Here is a 20,494-nt window from a genome sequence, read left to right as displayed (position 1 = left end):
TGCCTGGCACTGCTTTCGCTGTGGGCAGACCCAAGTCCAGAGTCTTCGAGGGGCTGGCAGCCCGGTTGGAAGACAGTGAGTGAGACACAGAAGCAAAGTGGAACAGGTCAGCGTGGAGCGGAGGACTGGGGCAGGAGGACCTGGGGAGGAGGTGCGGGGCCAGGCCGCAGGGACTGTCCGTTGCCTGCGAAACCGCCGCAGCCAGGGAGCCGCGGGGCGTTGTAAGAGTAGTGGGAAAACATGCGTCACGAAATGACCACATCCAGCGTTTTCATCTTTGTTCCTTTTTCTTTTGGGGTACAGGGGTTTGAACCCGGGGTGCTCTACCACTGAGCGAGGTCCCCAGCCCTTTTCATGTTTTCACCTTGAGACAGGGTCTCCCCAAATTGCTGCGGCTGGCCTTGGACTTGTCCTTCTGCCTCAGCCTCCCCAGTCTCTGGGACCACATTTCACCGAGTCCTTCCTTCCTTCCCCCTTCCTTCCTCCCCCTCCCTCCCCTCCTTCCTTCCCCTCCCTCCCCCTCCCTCCCCTCCCTCCCTCCCTCCTTCCTTGTGCTGGGGATGGAACAAAGGGCCTCATGTGTTCTGGGCAAGTGTCTCCCCTGAGCCACCTCCCAGTCCCATGTCACCATCTATGCATCCTATCCGGTGGTGACAGCGGCCCTCAGTTACTGTGCTGCCGTTGCCAGGGCCTGGGTCACCCCAGGCGGCCCTGGCGCCCACCTCTGCCTCCTGCCTCTGTTTTGACCCCCGTCCCCGGGACCCCTGCGAGTGGAACCCGTGGCCTTGTCCTTCGGTGGCTGGCTGCCTCACTTGGCCTCATGTCCCCAGGGCTCCCCTGGTGTGGCGGGGTCAGCATCTCCTTCCTCTCGAGGTGGAGCGGTGGCCCCGGGCTGGGTAGACTGGGTTTGCTGATCCATCCCTCTCGGAGGTGCCGGAGCAGGACTCACGGCGTGACCTGGGGAGAGGACTGGCGGAAGGGCCACCGGGGCGCAGGCCACACGGGCTTCTGCTGGACCCCACCTCTGTCTAGTTTTCTGTGCCAGCATCCAGGGCGTCCTGCTCTTGCTCCAGCGGCGCTGCTGGCTGGTGGCGACTGCTCTGCCCGTCTCCAGGCGGCCTCCCACCGAGATCGGAAGACCAGAGGCCAGGGAGGCTGTGCAGAGGCAGAGAGGAGATTTGGGGCTGACCAGGGGGTCTGGGATGGGACATCTCATGGGAGGTGGAGTGAGCGGGGGTCCAGGCTGCAGCTGCCCTTGGGGTACAAACCCCTTGGGCCTGTGGGAGTTCAGAGGCTTCCAGGCAGTGGAGGCCAGAAGGAAGACAGAGCTGTGTGGGAAATTCAGATATTGCCCACAGTGTCATCTGCTGAGGCAAGAAGGAAGCATCTTTAAAGATCTTTCTGGAAGCCAGACATTGTAGTGCATGCCTGTAAGCCAGCAACTCAGGACGCTGAAACAGGAGGATCACAAGATAGAGGCCAGCCTCAGTAATTTAGGGAGACCCTGTCTCAAAATAAAAAGTAAAAAGATCTGGGGATGTGGCTCATGGTGAAGCACCCCTAGGTTCAGTCCCCAGTACCAAAAACAAACCAAAACCCCAAGATCTCTCTGGATATGTTGGAATGTGGGAGTGAGAATGAGAGAAGGGAGTGCTATTTATTGAGCACCTACTGTGTGTCAGGCATGAGGCACAAGGCACCTTGTGGCTGTTTCTCACCAGCCTCTCATTCTCCCCTTTCTCAGATAAAGAAACTGAGGCTCAGCAAGGCAAAGGGCTGACCCAGGTCACACACCCGTGTCCTGGGGACAGGGCTCGAGCGGGGTCTGAAAACAGAGCCCTCATTCGTGTGGGGCCAGGGCTGGGAGGCTGGAAAGGCCCCAGGGCCGGGTGTCGAAGGGCCAGCCAGATGCCCCGGGTGGTCTCCTGGCTGGCCTGCGCTCGGGCCGGGCGTTCCCTGCAGCCGCGGTCCTGTCCTGTCCTGTCTGCCTGGGTGGATGAGCCCATGGCAGCCCTGATTGAAAGCAGGAAGGAAGGCGTTGCCCGGAGCTCCTCACTACTCCTGGGCAGAGGGCCCAGCCGCTGGCCCTCTCCTCCTCCCACAGCCCTGCCTACAGCAGCTCCTGGGCCGCCAGTGGCCTGGGGATCTGGCAGAGAGGGTGGCCCCGGCGCGATGCTGACGTGAGGCTGGGGGTTGGGGGGCTGCAGGGAAGAAGCAGGAGATAGGAAACATGAGGAGGGTCTCGGAGTTACAGGCTCCCTCTCTGGAGCCCTCTAGAGCTGGGTTCAGTTGAATCTTTGACTTGCTCTGTGGCTTTGGGCAGGTCACTTAACCTCTCTGAGCCTTAGCTTTGCTATCTAAAAATCTGGGATGATAAGGATCACACCTGCCGGGTAGCGCCCGGCTGGGAGCAGGAGAGAAGGTGCGTGAAGAGCTGGTTGTTCTTCCCACATCCTCGGCCTCGGCATCGTCAGCGTCGGTGGGGCCCCAGGTCCTGGGCTGGCCCAGCACCCCTCCAGGTCGGAGGCGGGGCGCGGCGTCCCGCCCGGCCGAGCTGCGCGTGGAGCCGTGACGCAGAGGAGCCGAGCGCCCGTCTCCGGAGCCCAGCGAGGCCCGGGCAGCAGGGAACCTGGTGCGAGTCAGACCACAGCCGGCTGGGCCGAGGGCGGCGCCGTGTGAATCTTGTGCCGTCGCTTCTGTGACCCTGTCCTCGTCCGTCCAATGGGAGCGGGTGAGGGTGCTCGAGGCCACCCACCTGGGGCTGCGCTCGCGGGAGGCACTCCGGTCCTCGCCCTCTGCTCAGCGTCGCACGCCTGGCCCTGCCGCCTGCCTCTCGGGCCTGGCCCGTGCCCCTCCCCTCAGAAGCCCTCCAGAGGCCGGGGGCACCGCCAGGACCCACCCCAGGGCTCTGGGCCATCAGGATGAACGCCCTTGTACGGAGCGGCCAGCTGGCGCTCAGGCGCGGTGGGTCTGTTGGCCCCGGGCTCCATCCTGCACCCCGGCCCCCACCCCGTCCAGAGGTGCTGCTCCCCTGGGGTTGCCTGGGGACCGAGACTCAGTGCGCCATGCGATGGCCAGCACCTCGCTTTCCCTACCTGTCCTGCAGACACACGGTCCCCTGTACCACCAGCGTGCAGCCCAGGGGGTTCCAGGGGCCACCACCCCACCTGGATTGCTCCTGATCAGAGGGGACTGGGAGGCTCTGGGGCCTGAGTAGCCCAGTGAGGCAGGACAGCTGGTGGCTGTACCCACAGCAGTGCCCATGAGTCCCCAGAGCTGATTCCACCTGTCCTCAAAGTCCCTCTGCTCCCTGCTATGACGACCTGCCCCACTGGGACCCAGGCAGGGTACCGCCTCCTCGGGGAAGCCCCCTGATTGCCCCTGGCTGGGCGAAGGGCCGCCCCCGTCTGCCCAGCCCCTGGCACTCAATGAACAGACCCCCTCCTGTGGGCAGCACTGGGTGGGGTTGGGGCTGCTCGGCTTTGGAAAGAGTCCCTTAAGCGAAAAAGAATCTAAGTGTCCTGGGAAAGCAAGGAGCGGGAGTCAGCGGGCCTGGGATCCAGTCCCGACCGCTGTGACCGCGGTAAGGCTGCCCTGGTGCTGGGCAGGCTGTCTCCTCTGAGCCGTGGGCACTCAGGAGGGCACCCGGGGCTGGCGCCGCTGACCACCTGCTGGGACATCTGCAGGTCCGGCCCCTGAGCACCGGGAAGGTGGCCTGTCCAAATTGAGATGTGCCAGCAGCGTCTCAGACACGCTCCACTTTCCATGACTCGGCACGAAAAAAGAATGTAAAATGTCTCATTAGTAATTTTTATTACATGTTAAAATAATTTTTTGATATCTCAGGTTAAATAAAATACATTATTAAAATTAATTTCACTTTTTTTTTCTTTTTTTCATTGTGACGCTAGAAAGTGAAATACTCCCTCCATGTCTCCTGCTGTGACTTCCATTCTGTTTCCGGCCCTCGATGGCCATTGCTGGGTTCAGGTGGAGAAGCGGCTGTGTGGTGGGGGCCTGTCCTGTGCTCCTGTCCACCCCAGGCTGCACGGCCTGGCTCTGTTTCCCGGGAGAGGAACTTGCAAAGGCTCAGAGCCCGGGCCGGCCTCTTGACCCTGGGCTGCTGAGTGACTCCCGGGCAGGCACTGCCCTCTCTGAGCCTCGCTTGCTGTGGTAGTGAAATGAACGTGAGGGCCAGTCAGGGTTTTCAGTCACTTTTGAGACTCTTGCCGGGGAGTCCTGTTGTCCTGCCTGCTCGGCTCCCTGGCTCGCCCACCTCTGGGAGACGCGCCGGGCCGAGCCTCGCTGGCCAGGGATGGAGGGAGGGCCGGCTTGGCGCTGCCCTCTGAGCTGAGCCAACAGCTCTGGCCTCCTCCCACTGTGGCACTTCCTGATTTCTGTGGCTCAGGCAATGGCACTTGCAGGACATCACAGCCATGTCCCCTCTACTGTCTCTCTGCCAGCCAGGATCACGCTCCTGGCGACCTCCGATCCCACCAGGGGCCTCGCCACTCTCCTCCTGGTTGCAGAGCGCTGGAGAGAGGGGCCTGGATCAGGCAGCACCTGCCCCAGGGCAAGGGGCAGAGGGCTCACTCCGGGACCCGCGCCCAGGCGCTCCATGGGCCCCAGTGGACGAGGGAGCCTCAGGGGCGCTCCAGAGAAGGCTGGCCAAGTCACCCAGGGTATGGCTAGCTCTGGACCTGCTGCACCTCTGCCCAGCTGTGCCTGTCATTTAGCCTTTCCTCCAAAAGTATTTACTGAGCACCTACTATGCACCAGGCACCTTTCTTGTCATTAGAGATAGGTCAGTGGACCAGACAAGCACAGCTGCTACCTCCTGGAAGGGTGGACAGGAAATAACCATCCAGAAAACAAGCATATTGGCTGTGCTGTCCAATGTAGTAGCCATGACCTGTGAGTGGCTATTTGCATTTCAGTTTAATTGATTTCAATAAAATAAAATTCAGGTCCTCAGTCACACCAACCAGCCACCCACCTACCTTCCTTCCTTCCTTCTTTATTTCTACTGGGGATTGAACCCAAGGGTGTTTTAGCACTGAGTCACCCCCCCCCCAGTCTTTTTAAAATTTTTTTATTTTGAGACAGGGTCTCACTGAATTGCTGAAGCTGACCTTGAACTTGCGATCCTCCTGCCTCAGCCTCCTGGGTTGCTGGGATTACATGCGTGTGTCACAGCACCCAACCCCACTGGTGCTACATTTCAAGTGACCAATAGACACATGTGACGGGGGCTACGGTTTTAGTTCAGCTACAGAAGATTTCCCTCCTGGCAGCACTGATGGGTTGGAAGGGCAGGGTGATTTGAAGTGCTGGGTTGGGGTGAGAGATGCGCTTGTAAATGAGGTGGTCAGGGTAGTCCTCACTGAGGAGAGGAGCAGAGGAAGGAGGCAGCCACGTGGGGATCTAGGGAAAGTGCTGCAGGCAGGGGGATCAGCGAGTACAGAAGTCCCGTGGTAGGTCCTCACTGCAGTGCCCAAGGAGCAGCAAGGACCCGTTGTGGTGGGAACAGATTGATGAGGGGTGGAATGGAAGCTCCCACCCAGGAACTGCCCAACTCAGAGGGTCTCGCTGGCCACCGTAGGACTCTGGCTTTTACCTTGGGCAGGAGGATATACCACGGGGGAGCTGTGAGTAGAGAAGGGACAGGGACGGAGTATGTTTGCCAAAATCCCTCTGGCTGCTCGCTCAGAACTGATTGTCTGGGAGGAAGCGTGGAAGCCAGAGGCCAAAAAGGGAGGTTGCAGTGAGCTGCGGTGGCGGCTTGGGGTGGGAAGGGCAGATGCTCTGGGGGCAGAAGCCACGGGGTTCCCTGGAGACCAAACGCGGGGCCTGAGGGGATGAGGCGGGGAGGGAGCCAAGGACAACTGGGTTTGTGGCCCTGGAGGGGGGCGCGGCCAAGGCGTGGTGGGGGCGGGGCGGGAAGGCACGGACCCCTGCTAGCGGTGCGGAGGGTCCAACCCAGGGCCTCGCACGCCAGGCAGGGGCTCTGTCGCAGCGCGTCCCAGCCCAGGGGCCCGTTGGTCTCCTCCAGGTGGGGCAAGGCCCGTCCAGGCCTCAGGCTGTGGCGTAAAGGCCCCCTGCCCGCCCTGCCCAGAAACTCAAGCCGGTCATCCACGTACAAGCCGCTTGGGTCCCCTCACGGCGGACGGTCCCTTCCCATGCAGAGGACATGGCAGCCTGCACGGCCCTCTTTCCAACCCTGCTCCCTGGGGATGGGGTCATGCCAGGCTGCCCCTCAGCCCAGAGGCCCAAACCCATGGCTCAAGTAAAGCTGCTCGAGGAAACCCTGTGTGCAGAGCAGAGGACGCTGAGGGAGGTCCATGCGGGTCATCCAAAGCCCCGTCGTTCTGGGGAGGGACCAGGTGGGCGACCCCAGAGTCGGGGCTCGAATCCGGGCCCCGCTCCTTGAAGCAGCGGGGGGCAGGAGGGCCCTGACTGGGAGTGGGGACCTGGAAGGCGGCAGCCAGGAGGGCGTGGGGCGGGTTGCTGACAGACATCACTTTCCCCGGTGACCTGCACGTCGCGGCGCCTTTCTAGGACGAGATGCTGATTGCGTCTCCGGACAGTATTTGTTGGGGAGATGAGAGGCGGGAGGGGCCGTCGGGGATCTGCCTTCTCCACCTGGCAGCGCCGGGGTCCGCGGGCTGGGCTCTGCTGGGTCGGGGCAGCTGCGGGCAGGAGGCAGGGGTGGCTCCATGGCCCCCCACCCCGCACGACGCCCTGCGGCTCTGGCAGAGGCACAGCCCACGGTGGGGGCTGAGAACTGTCCTTCACCCCATCCCTTGCCAGCTACTGCACGCTCTGCCAGCCTCGCTGGCCTGGCCGGGTGCCCACCTGAGGCCGGCCTCCCCGCCTCCCCGCCTCCCGGCCTCCCCAGCTGCCGGCCCTGTTGCTTCCTGAGCCTCCTCTCCTCCCCGTTTCTCGCACAGCCCTGTTCACAGAGACGCCCCACGACATGACGGCGCGGACAGGCGAGGACGTGGAGATGGCCTGCTCCTTCCGCGGCAGCGGCTCCCCGTCCTACTCGCTGGAGATCCAGTGGTGGTACGTGCGCAGCCGCCGGGACTGGGCGGACAAGCAGGCGTGGGCCTCCAACCAGGTAAGGTCCCGGGAAGCCCGCAGGCCTCAGGGCCGTGTCCTCTGCCCCACCTCCTTGAGGGACCCAGGGCCAGTGATGGTGCGCCTCCCTGCTTCCCCCGGGCCTCGCAGATGGTGTCCAAAGTGCAGGCTGGTTTGTAGGAGAGGCAGGGGGAGACCTAGGGGGAGACCTGGGCCGAGCCCCAAGAAGCCGCAGTGGATAGGGCCTCCAGGGAGCACAGATGGGGACCACGTGGGCTCCAGGTCACCAGCCTTGTTCTGTAAAGGGCTCTGCTGTCGGGGCAGCACTGGTGCCGGGTCCACTGCCAAGTTCAAGTTCAAGCACCCCAAGTGGGCTCCCACGCCCTGGTCTCCCGTGCACACTGCTCACGTGTGCTCCCCCCACCACAGACACTGGGGGGCCGGCCCCATGCCCCGCCCTGCCCAGCACACACTCCGGCCACCTGCCAACTCCTGCCACTCAGCCTGAGGGCTCTCTGGACTGTTGGCAGAGCCTGCTGGCCGGCAGCAGGCAGGGGCAGCCCTCAGCAGTGACTGGCAGGGCTGCAGGGAAACACCCCAGGTCCCTCGCTCTTCATTAGGGTTGCCTTAAGAGTGCCCCGCATCTGCAAAGGTGCCGCAGGATGAGGCTCTGTCTCCCACACCCACGTGGGACTAGCCAGTCACCCCCACCTGCCCCGCCCACCCTGGTCCTTCCCTCTTTTCTCTCACCCCCTAACTCCCCTCTGCTCCTGGAGTCCCCTCCCCCACTGGCATTTCTTCCATGGCCTCCCAGGTAAACCAGCAGCATCTGCATCTTTGTCTCCAGGTCTGCTTTCCAAGTCCCGCATCCTCACACACTCGACCACGTGAAGGGACGTGCAAACGCCTACGTCCACATACGGACACATACACACACCTATGTGTCCACATCTCCACGGCCACACCACTGCGCATGTTCCCTGGTACACACAAATACACGCTCCGCCTGCTCCTGGGGCTGTCCGGTCCCCAGCTCTTCAGCCACACGCAGGCCTGGAGGACCCCGGCAGTCAGAGAAAGCCCTCTGTAGGAGAGGGGTGCTGCTTTCCAGGCTCTGCAGGGGGAAGCCTCCCGGTCATCTTGCTGGGACTTTCAGGGGGCGGGGCTCCAAGGGCAGCTGCTACGCCTCAAAGTGCAAACGCCTTTGCAGATGGGCACAGGGTACAGCAGCAGGCTGTGCCAACATGCACCCCGTTTAGACCCAAGCACCCTCACGGACCTGAACTCACAGCCCGCAGGCTCAGTGCAAGTGCATCTCCTTTATCTTCTGTGTTCCAACCCCCTCCCTGCCCCCTGAGTGGACACAGAGCTGAAAGACCCCGGTTCCAGATCTGGTGGCCCCTGAGCCTCTTCGGCTGTTGCTAACTGGAATCTTCTTTTGCTTACTTTTTATTAGGATTTCAGTTCTTGTCTGGTGTATTACTTGTGCATATTGATGGGGCTCGGCATGCTCATTTCCCACGGGGGCACGCACTCCTCACCTCCAGCCTCCCTTTAGCCACAGTTTGTCCTCTGCACCCACCTTGCAGGGTCCCCGACCCCCTCCCAGGCTAACACCTTGTCTCTGCTCTCTCCGCCCCTCCCCCTCCCCACAGCTAAAAGCATCTCACCAGGAGGACGCAGGGAAGGACGCCACCAAAATAAGTGTGAGTTTTGATAATGACTTCTCGCAAGGGCTCTAATGGAGGACTCCACTGTACTTTAATTTTTTTTTTTTTTTTCGTGGTTCATTTCAGCTGGGAGGTTAGGCAAGAAGATGGAGGAGAAGAAAAACAGAAGGGGGAAAAATGGCCCTGCTCGGTGGTTTAAAAGCCAGAGATTTTTCAAGTTCATTGAATGACAGGCACAAAAAATGACAGGAGGAGAGGAGATACGTCCCTCCTGTCGGCCGAGCTGCGCCTCGTGCTCCAAGCCCATCGCCACCACATTTTTTATTTGGGAACCAACAAGGCCTAATGAGACCGAGAAGCTTTTTTAGCCCATCATGACTGACAGCCACAGCATCTCATGGTCCCTGAGTCCCTGGGTCCCTGGGGTGATGTGGCTCCAGGGGCAGGGACTCCGGGACCCGCCAGGCCTTCTTATGCATTGACTTTTTTTTCCCTTTTGTTCTGGGGATTAAACCCAGGGGCACTTACCTCTGAGTCACATCACCAACCCTTCTTATTTTTTATTTTGAAGCAAAGTCTCACTCAGTTGCTGAGGCCAGCCTTGAACTTGTGATCCTCCTGCCTCGGCCTCCCAGCCCCTGGGATAACCGGCATACCCCACAGTGCTCGGCTTACATTAGCTCATTTTATTTCAGCCACCCTCCATGGGAAGGCCAGGTATTCACCCCCTGTACTGGTGAGGCAGCCGAGGTTCAGGGGGGTTAAGGAGGAGCTGGAGGTCACCCATGAATGATTGGCATTGCAGCACCCCTTGTCTCAGGCTAACTGGAGTGGAGTGGGGTTCAGAGAATGGTGGTCTTCGTGGAGGTGGGGCTCCCAAAGCCGGGCCCGGAAGAGGCAGGAGAAGCCGGGTGTGGTGGCACACGCCCGTTATCCCAACTAACTCAGGAGGCCAAAGGAGGAGGATGGCAAGTCTGGGTTCAGCCTCAGCAACTCAGTGAGGCCATGTTGCAAACTAGAAGGGCCGAAGATGTAACTGGGTGGTAGGGTTCATCCCCAGTGCTTCCCAGAAGGAAGGGGAGCACGCTGAATGAATGAAGGGGCCCCGCCGTGGGACAGGTGTCACTGTGGGACCAGGCTGGGCCTGAGGTCAGCCTGGCAGGAAGCCAGAAGTCTTCCAGCCGCACACAGGGGATACGATGTGTGTGTCTAGGGCGACCTTTCCGAATTCATTCTTGTCTGCTTGGGCACCGGGGATCTAACCTAGGGATGCTTTGCCACGAGCCACAATCCCCAGTTCTTTTCATTTCTTAATTTGAGACAGGGCCTCCCTAAGTTGCCGAGGCTGGTCTGGAACTTGCCATCCTCTACCTCAGCCTCCCAAACCCCTGGGATTCCAGGCGTGCGCCATATGCCCACCTTTCCAAGGATGAGTGAGGAAGCTCAGGACCTCAAGGCCAGTTAGGTGCATGGAGAAGCTGTACTCCTGAGCCGCAGGTCAGACCTTAGAGAAGGGGTGCCAGGAGACAGGGGGTGGAGGCAGGGAGGCCAGAGAGGAGGCTCCTGCAGCCACTCAGGCAAGAGGTGGGTGAGTGCAAGAGCAAGGACCTTCAAACACCCTTTGTGCTGGGCGGCCCTGGGCACAACTGAAGTCTAGCAGTTCCGTGCAGTTCCCGCCCACAGTGGCTGACAGTCCACTCCCCGCCCTCCCTCTGCCCAGGGCACATCCACGTCTGAAGCCCATTTCTTGCCCAAATACCCATCAGCCTGGCAGGCGGAGACGTGTGTGTGGATGCACCCCATTCATTGAAACCCCCTCGCTACGGTTTTGTTCGAGGTTGCAGGAGCAGCCCAGGCAAAGGAGAGACTAATCTAATTGATTTAGAGGATTATAATTCGAGGCTTCTGGGCCCCACGTGCGGGGAATGCGATGATGCTAATTAGTTAAATAACATAAATGTGCTCGGTGTGTGCGAGCACCCGCCCACCCCTGCCACTCCTCCCCAGCTGGGCTCTGGGGTCTGCTTAGCAAAGGCACAGCAGAGACTCTGCTGCTCCTAGGCCCGCAGAGGCAGGGCCGGCAGCCCCCCTCCAACTTCTCTGTGGCCTTTCAGGCTCTGCACGGTGACTCTGCCCAGCCCCGGCTAGTCCCATCCTGCCTCTCACACTCCCTCCCCCGCCCCTCCCCTCCCCATCCTTCCCATCCCCCACCTCCCTGGCTTTGCAGGCGCGCGGGAGCACTCTACCGACTGAGCTATCTCCCCAGCCCCCCACGTCTTTTAAAAAGACTAATTTTGATGGAATATCTCCTGGATGTTTTTGTTTTTTCTTTTTCTTTTTACACTGGGGGTTGAACCCAGGAGCACTTTTGCCACTGAGCCACATCCCCAGACCTTTTTATTTTTTGAGACAGGGCCTTGCTAAGTTGCTGAGGCTGGCCTTGAACTTGCAATCCTCCGGCCTCAGACTCTCAAGTCACAGGGATTACAGGCATGGGCCACAGCACCCTGCTGGATGGAATATCTGGCTTTCTCAGTGTTGCAATTTGATCTTTTGGGAAAAACACTATGTGAACCAAAGAGTGAAGTCTACAAGCTGGGCAGTGAGAGTCTGTGGGGTCTCGGGTTCTTGGAGGAGAAGTGCCGTCAAGTTCAATGAGCATGGTTGGGGGAGGGCTTCTGACCTGTGGGCTGGCGTGTGTAATTCCAGAGACCCGGGAGGGGACGAGAGCATCAAAAGTTGGGGGCTGGTCTGGACAACTTAAGGAAACCCTGTCTCAAAATAAAATAATAAAAGGGATGTGGCTCAGGACTTGCCCACCACGCACGAGGTTCCATCACCAATGCCACTGCAGAAATGAACAATAAGAGACCCTGTTGGGGTGGCCCTGTGAACCTGGGGAAGGTCAGACTCGGAGTCAGCTGTAACGAGGCAGAGTAGGGATGGGGACATTGTGGCTTAGCACTCAGCGTCCCCAGGGCTGAGTCCCGGTTCCACTCTGCCACCTCCCTGGGTCATTTCCCAAGTTAGCTGTTGTCTAAGCCATACGAAAACACACTTTAGAAACTGTAAAGTGCGTGGATTTGACCGCGTGAATGACGGGAGTTATGCACTTGTGAATCCTAAGACCCCTTTTGCTATTGTGAGAAGGGAAGTGGGCAAGGGCGTGAGAAGAGCTCAGAATCTTATAGTGAGATCATTCATGTGGGAGGACAGGCATCTGTGAGAAAATAATAATAACACAGTAATAATAGAGCAGCTAACATTTATTGAGGGCTTACCATATGTCAGGAACCTTGATGAGCACTTTATGTGAATTATCTCATTTAACTCGGGGCCTGGGGAGGGACCCCTGGCCTAGCAATGTCTCCCCTGGCAGCCTGCAGATGCTAAGGATTCTGTAGGTGGAAGGGCCTCATCCTGTGGCTTGGGCCAATGCTTCTGCTCATTGGCCATTTTCAAGTTCTGGAAGTTTCTCTCTTTACCTGACTAAAGTCCTTTGTACTAGAGTTGAAGTTGATTTTCCGTAATCGGTTTTGAAAGTAGGACTAGTTCCCAACTTCCTAATTTTAAGAAATCCCACCCCAGGGGGCCTTCATCACCCTAAGGTGATGGTTGAGGACCACAGTAAACAGATTCCGGCCACGGCCACCCACACGGCCCTGCCCTCTGTGTGCTCCCAGGCCAGGGTGACCACACATCTCCAAAGGAGAAGGAACGGCCATCAAAACCAAGGAGGCGGGCTGCTGGGCTGACCTGCCTGGGTTGGGGGTGTGTCTTCCATGGGTCCCACCTGCCACCGTGGGCAGCCTGGAAATACTCCCAGGCCGAGGCACTTTTGACAGGCTCGGTCTGGCTGTCAGAACAGATGGGAAAGGCCAGAGTAGCTCTGGGGAGACGCAGAAGCCGGGCGGTGACCCGGGTGTGAGGAGACAGGAAACGGGGAGGAAGACCTGGCCGGGTCTGGCTGCAGCAGTGAGGCCTTTGGGGCCCAGGCCTGGGGCGACCCTTGGTTGGGTTCTGGACATGCCAAGGGGCTGGTGGGGGCTCAGAGCAGGGTAGGCACCCTCTGACCCCTAATCCCCATCCCGCACCGTGCCTGGGGGCTGCAGCGGGCAAGGTTGGCCTGATGGGCACAGATCGGCACTGCCCTTCTCCCTGGCGTGGCTGGGAAGGAAGGGCTGACCAGGATGTCTCCACAGGGCCTGGGCTGAGGGGCCAGCAGGAGGGAGCCTGGGCCCGGTCATGGCCAAGACTGGCCTCATCCCTTTCAGCATAATTAGGTACTTAATTGCACCAGGAAGGCCTGTCGATGCCTGTGCCCAGGTGATTATGATTTACGGCCAGGCCACCATGTGGGGTCTCCTCCCTTCCTGGCCACTCCAGGCGCCCTGGAGGCTGGGCCAGAAGGTTTTTCGCACAATTTGTGAGTGATGAAACTCAACAGGGTGTTCCCGCCTCCAAAACAAGCTGGCGTGGAGCCATGGGACCCCCATGGGGTAGGCCTCCAGCAGGGTTTGGGCTGAGTCCCCCAAGCCTGGAGGGTAGGGGCCTGGGGAATGGGGGGGTGGGCAGACGGGCTTTCTAGGAGGCCCCCGGGCCGTGGGTAAGCCTGGCCTCTGTCACCGGCTGGTGGCCTGGGGGACACGGCTGCCCTCTGGGCCTGGCTTTTCTCCCGGTACCGTGGGCGTCTACCAGTGCCCGCACCAGGGGTGATTGTGAGGCCCGCATCTCGCAGCTCCGTGAACATCAGCTAGGTCGCTGCTGACCCTGGCCTTAGTGTCTTGACCCTCCGCCTTCTGTGGCCTGTGCTGCGGCAGACCACGCGGGCTGCGCGTCCCTGTCCTGTGTCTGGCTCCTGGGCCAGCCTGTGGAGGCCCTGCTGGGTCTGGCCGGTTCGCGCTGTGCGCAGCTGGGAGAGGCGCTGGTGGTTTGTTGAATGAATGCCTGAGCGCAAAGCCCAGGTGGAAGACCGAGGTCGGGTGCGGACCAGCCCCTGCGCGCTCCCTGTCCCCGGCCTCCTCTCGGAGGGGAAGGGCTGGCCCTCGGGAAGGGCGCTGGGCCTGCAGGGGCGGCGGGCGGGACGCGGCGGCGGGCGCGGCGGCGGCTCCCTCCCTCGGCGCGGTTCCCAGCGCTTCGCATTATTACTCCATTAGCGCCTTGTAGGGTTGACAAATGAAGGATAATTAATATCCGTGAGGGAAACAGATGTTGAGGTAATTCGCTCCCGCTGCGCATTTGCAACAGCGTCTCCTAACTCGCCCGCCCGAGCCGGGACCCGGCCTCTCGGTGCCCTGGGTCGGGGTGAGGGAGGCAGCGGGGCGGGGTTGGCGCCACTGGGCCGGCGCTGGGAGAGGGGCCGCGACTCGGCCCCTGCCAAGAGGGACGGCGGAGGAATTCCCCTCTGCTTGCCACTGGGAAGTTCTGCCTGCGTCCCACCTCTGTACCTCCTGCTGTACCGTAAGCCCCTGTTTTCCTAGTTGGAAGGGGCGATGACCAGCAGGAAGGCTCTGCCTAAGGGAGGTTGGGCCAAGCTCCCTGCTGCAGCCCACAACCCGCTCACCTTCTGGAGCCAAGACGCCCCCTGCCAGCTCCGGGTGACCCTTTGTGGGCCCATCACACCGTCTGTGGGGTGAGAGTGCATGGAGTCCAGGCCAGGTTCCCTTCTCAGCTCTGCCACTCACTGGGGGCTCCTGGACCAGTCACCTCTCCCTTTGGAGCCTCAGTTTCACCACCTGAGAAGTGGGTACGCTCGTGTGAACGTGCCCTAAAGGCGCAAGCATGACATCTAGGTCCCATGGGGGAAGGAGATGGACTGAGTCCACTCGCTCAGCTAGTGCTTATTACTGGGTGCTGGGTGCTGGGTGCTGGGCTTTGCAGCATCACTCACGTGAACAGAACAGGTATGATCCCTGCCCACGTGGCAGTTGTGTTTTAGCCAGGGAGAAAAACTGCAAGTGAGCCAACAACTGATCCAAATGTGGCCACTTCTATGAGGAAACAAAGTATGTGACAGAGGGATGGAATTCAGAGGAGGCGGAGGATGAAGGGAACTGAAGCAAGTGAAGAGAGATGGGGCAACACGCAGAGCTCAGCGTGTGCCAAGGCCCTGTGGTCAGGAAGAATTTTACGGGTGGGTACTGAGGGAAAGTGAGTGCCGCACAGGGCTGGGGACTTGTTTGCAGGATACACCTCCCCAGAAGCCTCTTCCCTTCCTGGCCCCTCGCTTTGGGAAGACGAGCAGGGGAGCCCACCCAGGGCCCAGAGCTGGGCTTTCCCTCCCGGACCTGGGGCTTGGCAGGGTCTGTTGCCACAGAAGAGAGGGATGGGTGGACTCAGGGCTGCGCCCTGGTCTGAGCCCGATGGACGTGAGATCAGAGAACGAAGCTGCCCAGGAAGGGGCACACTGGCTGAACGCTGGGACGGGTCTCCTCATTCTGTCAGGGGGCTTCTTCCCGCTGTGAGGCGAGGCCAGGGGAGGATGGGCGCCCCTCCCGCCACCACCTGCTGCTCCAGAGCTCAGCTCCCCTCCTCTTCTCTAAAACTTTTTTTTTTTTTTTTTTTTTCAGTACTGGAGACTAAACCTTGGGCATGCTAGACAATGCTCCACCTCTGAGCTACATCCCAGTCTTTTTCTCTAAAACTTTCTATTTTGAATTATAGACTCATAGAAAGTTGCAAAAATAGATCATAGAATCTCCTGTATCCTTTGCTCAGCTTCCCCAATGGTATACCTCACATAATTATCTAACTGCTTTTTCTCTTTGAATTGAAAAAACAAAATCCCAGTAGGGTAATATTCATGGCATGTTGTAAGAGTACTAATCTGGAAATTACCCAAATGTCCATCGGAGGGTGACTGGATAGACAGGGAATGTGTTCTTCCAGTGGAATAGTACACATCAATGAAAAAGAACAGGCACATGCACCAGCACAGAGCACTCTCATGATACTATGCTGTGTCAGACACAGCAAGGAATTCCCCTATCACAGAATTCTAGAACAGGAAAAACTAAGCTCTGGTAATAAAAGTGGGAATAGTGCTTGGCCCTAGTTAGGGATTAGTATTGACAAGGAAGAGGCACCAGGGAATGTTCTAGAAGGTTCAAATGTCCCATGCCTGTGTGCTGGATGGCTGCTACATAGGCATACCAATAAATAAAATTTCATCAAGCAATGTGTCCCTTATTGTATCTAAGTTAAAATTTCAATTTAAAATGAAAATTTAACCCAATCAAATAAAACCAACCAACAGAAAGCCAAAGCTTTACAAAGACAAGCATAACAATCTCTCTCCTTGCACCCCAACGGAGTGGACGGTTGGTTATTAGCATCTTGATAGATTTGTAATCAGTCTTTATTTGAAAGAACCAGAACCTTTCAGGCGCGAAGCCTCCACGTTCCCCGGGCCGTCCTCCCTGGGCTACCCCATCAGCACTGCGGGGAGGCCGCGGGGTTTCCTTCCTAGTACAAAAGTCTGCAGAACCAGCAGGGCGGGGTGTGGATGGACATCAGCGGCCTCCTTCCACGGAGCCCGGGGCCTCGCTGGGCTAGGCGAGCCTCCCCACTGGGCCTCCTCGCAGGCTGCAGTGAGCCCTTGAAGGCACGCACCGCTTCAGCCCCTCGGTTGATGGGCAGTAGAATTCCTTCTACAATGTTCTTTCTTCTTTTCTTTCCTTTTTTCATTTGTGTTCTTTTGTTTTCCCTTTTTCTTTTCTCCCAATTCGACTCGCTCTCGTGCAGACCTCGGGTGCCGGGTGGGAGCGTCTGGGCCCCGCGTTGGGCTGGGATCCCGGGTGGCGCCCCTGCCCCTGCGGCGGCGCGCGGGTCACGGTCGCTCTGTCGCCCCCAGGTGGTCAAGGTGGTGGGCAGCAACATCTCCCACAAGCTCCGGCTGTCGCGGGTGAAGCCCACGGACGAAGGCACCTACGAGTGCCGCGTGATCGACTTCAGCGACGGCAAGGCCCGGCACCACAAGGTCAAGGCCTACCTGCGGGTGCAGCCCGGCGAGAACTCCGTCCTGCAGCTGCCCGAGGCGCCTCCCGCCGCGCCCGCGCCGCCGCCGCCCAAGCCGGGCAAGGAGCTGAGGAAGCGCTCGGTGGACCCCGAGGCCTGCAGCCTCTAGCCCGCGCCCCGCTGTCCAGATGCATGCGGCGCCGCTGGGCGGGGGACAGGACTGCCTGCGGCCGCCGCCTCCCCGCCCGGCCGGCCGGCACCCTTGCTCAGCATGCACGCCCCTCCCGCCCTTCCCCGTAGACCTGCGGTGACCTGGCTCGAGAAGGTGGTCCTGGGCTCCAAGGGACGCCCGCTCTGGGCGCTGGGGTGGGGACCATGCCAGGCCTGGGCTTCCCCTCCGTCACCAGCTTCCGTGGAGTCCCGTGTTTTGCGTTGCTTGCTTGTCCCCAGCCTGTCCTGAGCCGGGCCTGCCAGCCTTATCTCCCTCGCTCCTTCCGACCGTCCCCCGCTTGGACCTGGGGTGTGGACGGCGATCCTTCCCCGACGCTGGCCTTGAATCCTGAGCAGAACTGGAGCCTCCCCTGGTGCAGACCGGGGCGGGAAGCCCCCAGGAGAGCCTCTCTGGGGTGGGGGCTGGGCGCAGGGCCCCTCACCGGGGCCTTGGGAGACCCGCGAGGCGCCCCTCCGGAGGGCCCTTCTGTTCAGCTTCTTTCTACCCAGAAACAGGTCCCGCTGAGCTTCCCGGAGGGGAAACCATCGCACCAGGGCCCCTCGCAGAGTTTGCACCAGCAGGACCCCTTCCGGGGTCTTTGAGGCTCTCTTAGGAGCCCCCCTCTGCCAGCCCCCACTGTTCCAGCCCCCTCTTGGATCCTGCCAAGTCTACCCAGGGGCCTGGGACTGTTGAGAGCCACGGCCCCCGCCACCAATTCCCTCACCATCCCAGATCAGGGGACACCCACCTGGCCGTTTGTAAATATTTCTATTGGGCCCACCACCCCACCCCCTCCCCGGAACTGGCTCAAACCTCTGCCGCCCCTCAGCCATGGACGGGTGTGTGGGAGAGGCCGAGGGCTTGCCTAGGGGTGAGTGGGTCGCCCTGAACACACGATCCAGTCTGTGACTACCAGCCAACCTGAATAAAGACGTTTAAAACAAACCCAGGCAGCGGCGTCTTTCTGGGGAGCTGAGAGATGGAGCAGGGAGGTGACAGACAGCTCGGTCCACACCCAGGCAACATCTGGCTCCGACTCTCCCAAGCAAGCAGGGCCTGGCATCTTGGCAGAGCGCAGGAGCTGGTGGGGGCTGGAGAGCGCCTGAGAGAGAAGCCGCTCTGTCCAGGTCCAATCCAGTTACCTGCGCCTGGATGAGTAGCTGATCCGGAGACAGGCGGACAGGAGAGCGCACACCACACGTTTATACTGCTTTGTGAACAATTATGAAGCAAATACACATGTCGCCACCCCCTGCCAAGCCTGTCACCCGGAACAGACACCCCCGGCCCCATGTTTCTTCCCAACCATTTCCCCTCCCTCTCAGAGGCAAACACAATACTGTCAATTTTTTGGGGGGAGGGGTATCCGGATTGAACTCAGAGGCACTTAACCACTAAGCTCGTCTCCAGACCTTTTTATATTTTATTTAGAGACAGGGTTCGCCAGGTTGCTGAGGCTGGCTTTGAACTCGTGATCCTACTGCCTCAGCCTCCTGAATGGCTAGGATGCGCCACTGTGCCTGCCTACAATACTGACTTAAGGTAATCACAGTCCTGATATTCTTTTAATAGGTTTCACACCTATGTGGCTGCCACTTTAAACAAAATATTTTCCGATTTGCCCATTTTTGGACAACTTATCTATCAACTTACTGGTCTGTCCTGCAAATGACAGGAGTTTGGAGTGCGTTCCCTCTGTGGCGCTATTACCAACACACTGTTCTGAGCCTGTGAGTCCCTGGGTCTTGGCACAAGTCCTGTGCATCAACACCACAACCTCGGTCGCACCTCGAGTTTTCAGACGAGGACATCGAGGTTCAGAGAGGGGTGGCTGAACGGGTGGGTAGATGGATGGAGACACGAATATACCAGGCTGGGGACCAGGCAGGGCACCCGACCTAGTGCAGAATACAGGCGTCCCAGGGCTGTCTGACCACTCTCAGGCCAGTAGCTAGCCTTCGTTCAACAAATAATGTCCCTTCCAGAAATGTCCAAGTGCAAGCCTGGTCTTGGAAGGCCCCGGTTCCTTGAGAGGGCCTGGGGGGACCTAGCTTGTCTAGAGTCACCTGAGACAGACTCTGAGCAGGTGCTCGCAAAGGGCTTTCTACAGGAAATTCCGAGATTCACAGGCTCTCATCTAGCTGCCCGTGTCCCCTTTCCAGCCCCCTTCCCCCACGGAGGGCCTCGAGCAGTGCTCCTGGCCTCCCTGGGCCTCAGTTCCCTTTCCTGTCTGCTCCTGGGGAAATGTAAGTCCAAACCACATTGAGATCGCACACAGCAACAGGCTGGGATCCAAAAGGCAAGAAGCGTTGGTGAGGAAGTGGGGCATTGGGATCCCTCCCGTGCTGCTGGTGGAAATGCGACCCAATACTTCGGACAACCGGAAGGACAGATCCTCAGGAGGCCAATCACAGCTGCTGCCTGACTCGGCAGTTCCACTCCCAGGCATATGTCCAAGGGGACTGAAGACACATGTCTGCATGAAACTTGTGAACAAATATTCATAGCAGCATAATTCATGACAACCCAGAATGGAAACAACCCAAATGTCCGTGCACTGATGAATGGCTAATAAAATGCACTCTATCCAGACAATGGAATATTATTTGGCAATAAAAAGGAGTGATGTTCTGATACATGCTACATCACAGACGAACCTTGAAAGCATTGTGTGGGGTGAAAGCCACCAGACACAAAAGCCTACATATAGGGAATTGTGGGAAATGCCCAGAACAGTTAAATCCATAGAGGTGAAAATTAGATTGGTGGGGTCCAGGTCAGAGGCAGAGGAGAGTGAAGTGGCTGCTAAGGTGAACGGGTTTCCTTCGGGGGCGACGGAAATGTTCTAACGTTGATTGCGGCGATGGTTGCCCAACCGTGTGAATATACTACAAGCCATGAATAGGTATTCCAAACGGGTGAATTGTATCTCAATAAAGCTGTTAAAAGAAACAGGATGCTCCTAACCGCAGCACTGTCGCACGTGCCCGCAGCAGGCGCTTGGCAAGTCCCTGGGAGATCCTGGCTCCTATTAATACCGCTGTGGTTTTTATGTAAAGGCAAGAGCCAAGCTGGGCTTGACCTGGGGTACAGCTGAAGGTGACCACATGGGGGCAGGGCAGAAAAACAAGACTGAGGAGGGAGGCTCCTAAAGGGGTACCCAGCCTGTCCTGAAGGATCAGGAAAACCTCAGCACAACCAGGGTAGCCACGGCCTCTGTCCCCCTTGTGCCCCAGCATAAGAATAACCCGAGGAGGGCCAGGGGTGTAGCTCAGGGGTAGAGTGCTTGCCTAGCATGCCTGAGGCGCTGTGCCCAAGCCCTAGTACCACAAAACCCAGGGAGCTAGGTGCCATGGCATATGCCCATAGTCCCAGCTGCTTGGGAAGCAGGAGCGCAGGAATTCAGGGTCAGCCTGGGCAACATAGTGGGGTCCATCACACACAGGAAAGAATAACCTGGGGCAGGATGGACTTGCTGTAAATGTTCAGATCCCCTCTTGACCCTCAGACTCCCATGTTTATAGATAGCTTGTGACCCCAGGGTAATGATATATATATATCTTGCTGATGGGTCCAC

The 20,494-nt window shown here is 59.0% G+C and overlaps 1 protein-coding gene across 1 annotated transcript in view; it reads left to right on the top strand.

The window, feature by feature from the left end:
* Vstm2l (V-set and transmembrane domain containing 2 like) overlaps window positions 1-17,844 on the top strand; it is a 32,442-nt gene extending 14,598 nt beyond the window's left edge. The window contains exons 2-4 of the mRNA XM_047541294.1: window positions 6,951-7,120; window positions 8,736-8,786; window positions 16,603-17,844. Coding sequence (XP_047397250.1) covers window positions 6,951-7,120; window positions 8,736-8,786; window positions 16,603-16,875 — 494 coding nt within the window. The 3' untranslated portion in view covers window positions 16,876-17,844. The remainder of the gene's footprint in view (window positions 1-6,950; window positions 7,121-8,735; window positions 8,787-16,602) is intronic.
* The last annotated feature ends 2,650 nt before the right edge of the window (window positions 17,845-20,494 follow it).

This window comes from Sciurus carolinensis, chromosome 2 (assembly GCF_902686445.1).
Source record: "Sciurus carolinensis chromosome 2, mSciCar1.2, whole genome shotgun sequence".
In the NCBI taxonomy this organism is placed as follows: Eukaryota; Metazoa; Chordata; class Mammalia; order Rodentia; family Sciuridae; genus Sciurus; species Sciurus carolinensis.
Note: the sequence above shows the minus strand (reverse complement) of the source record. Positions and strands in the feature narration are given on the sequence as shown.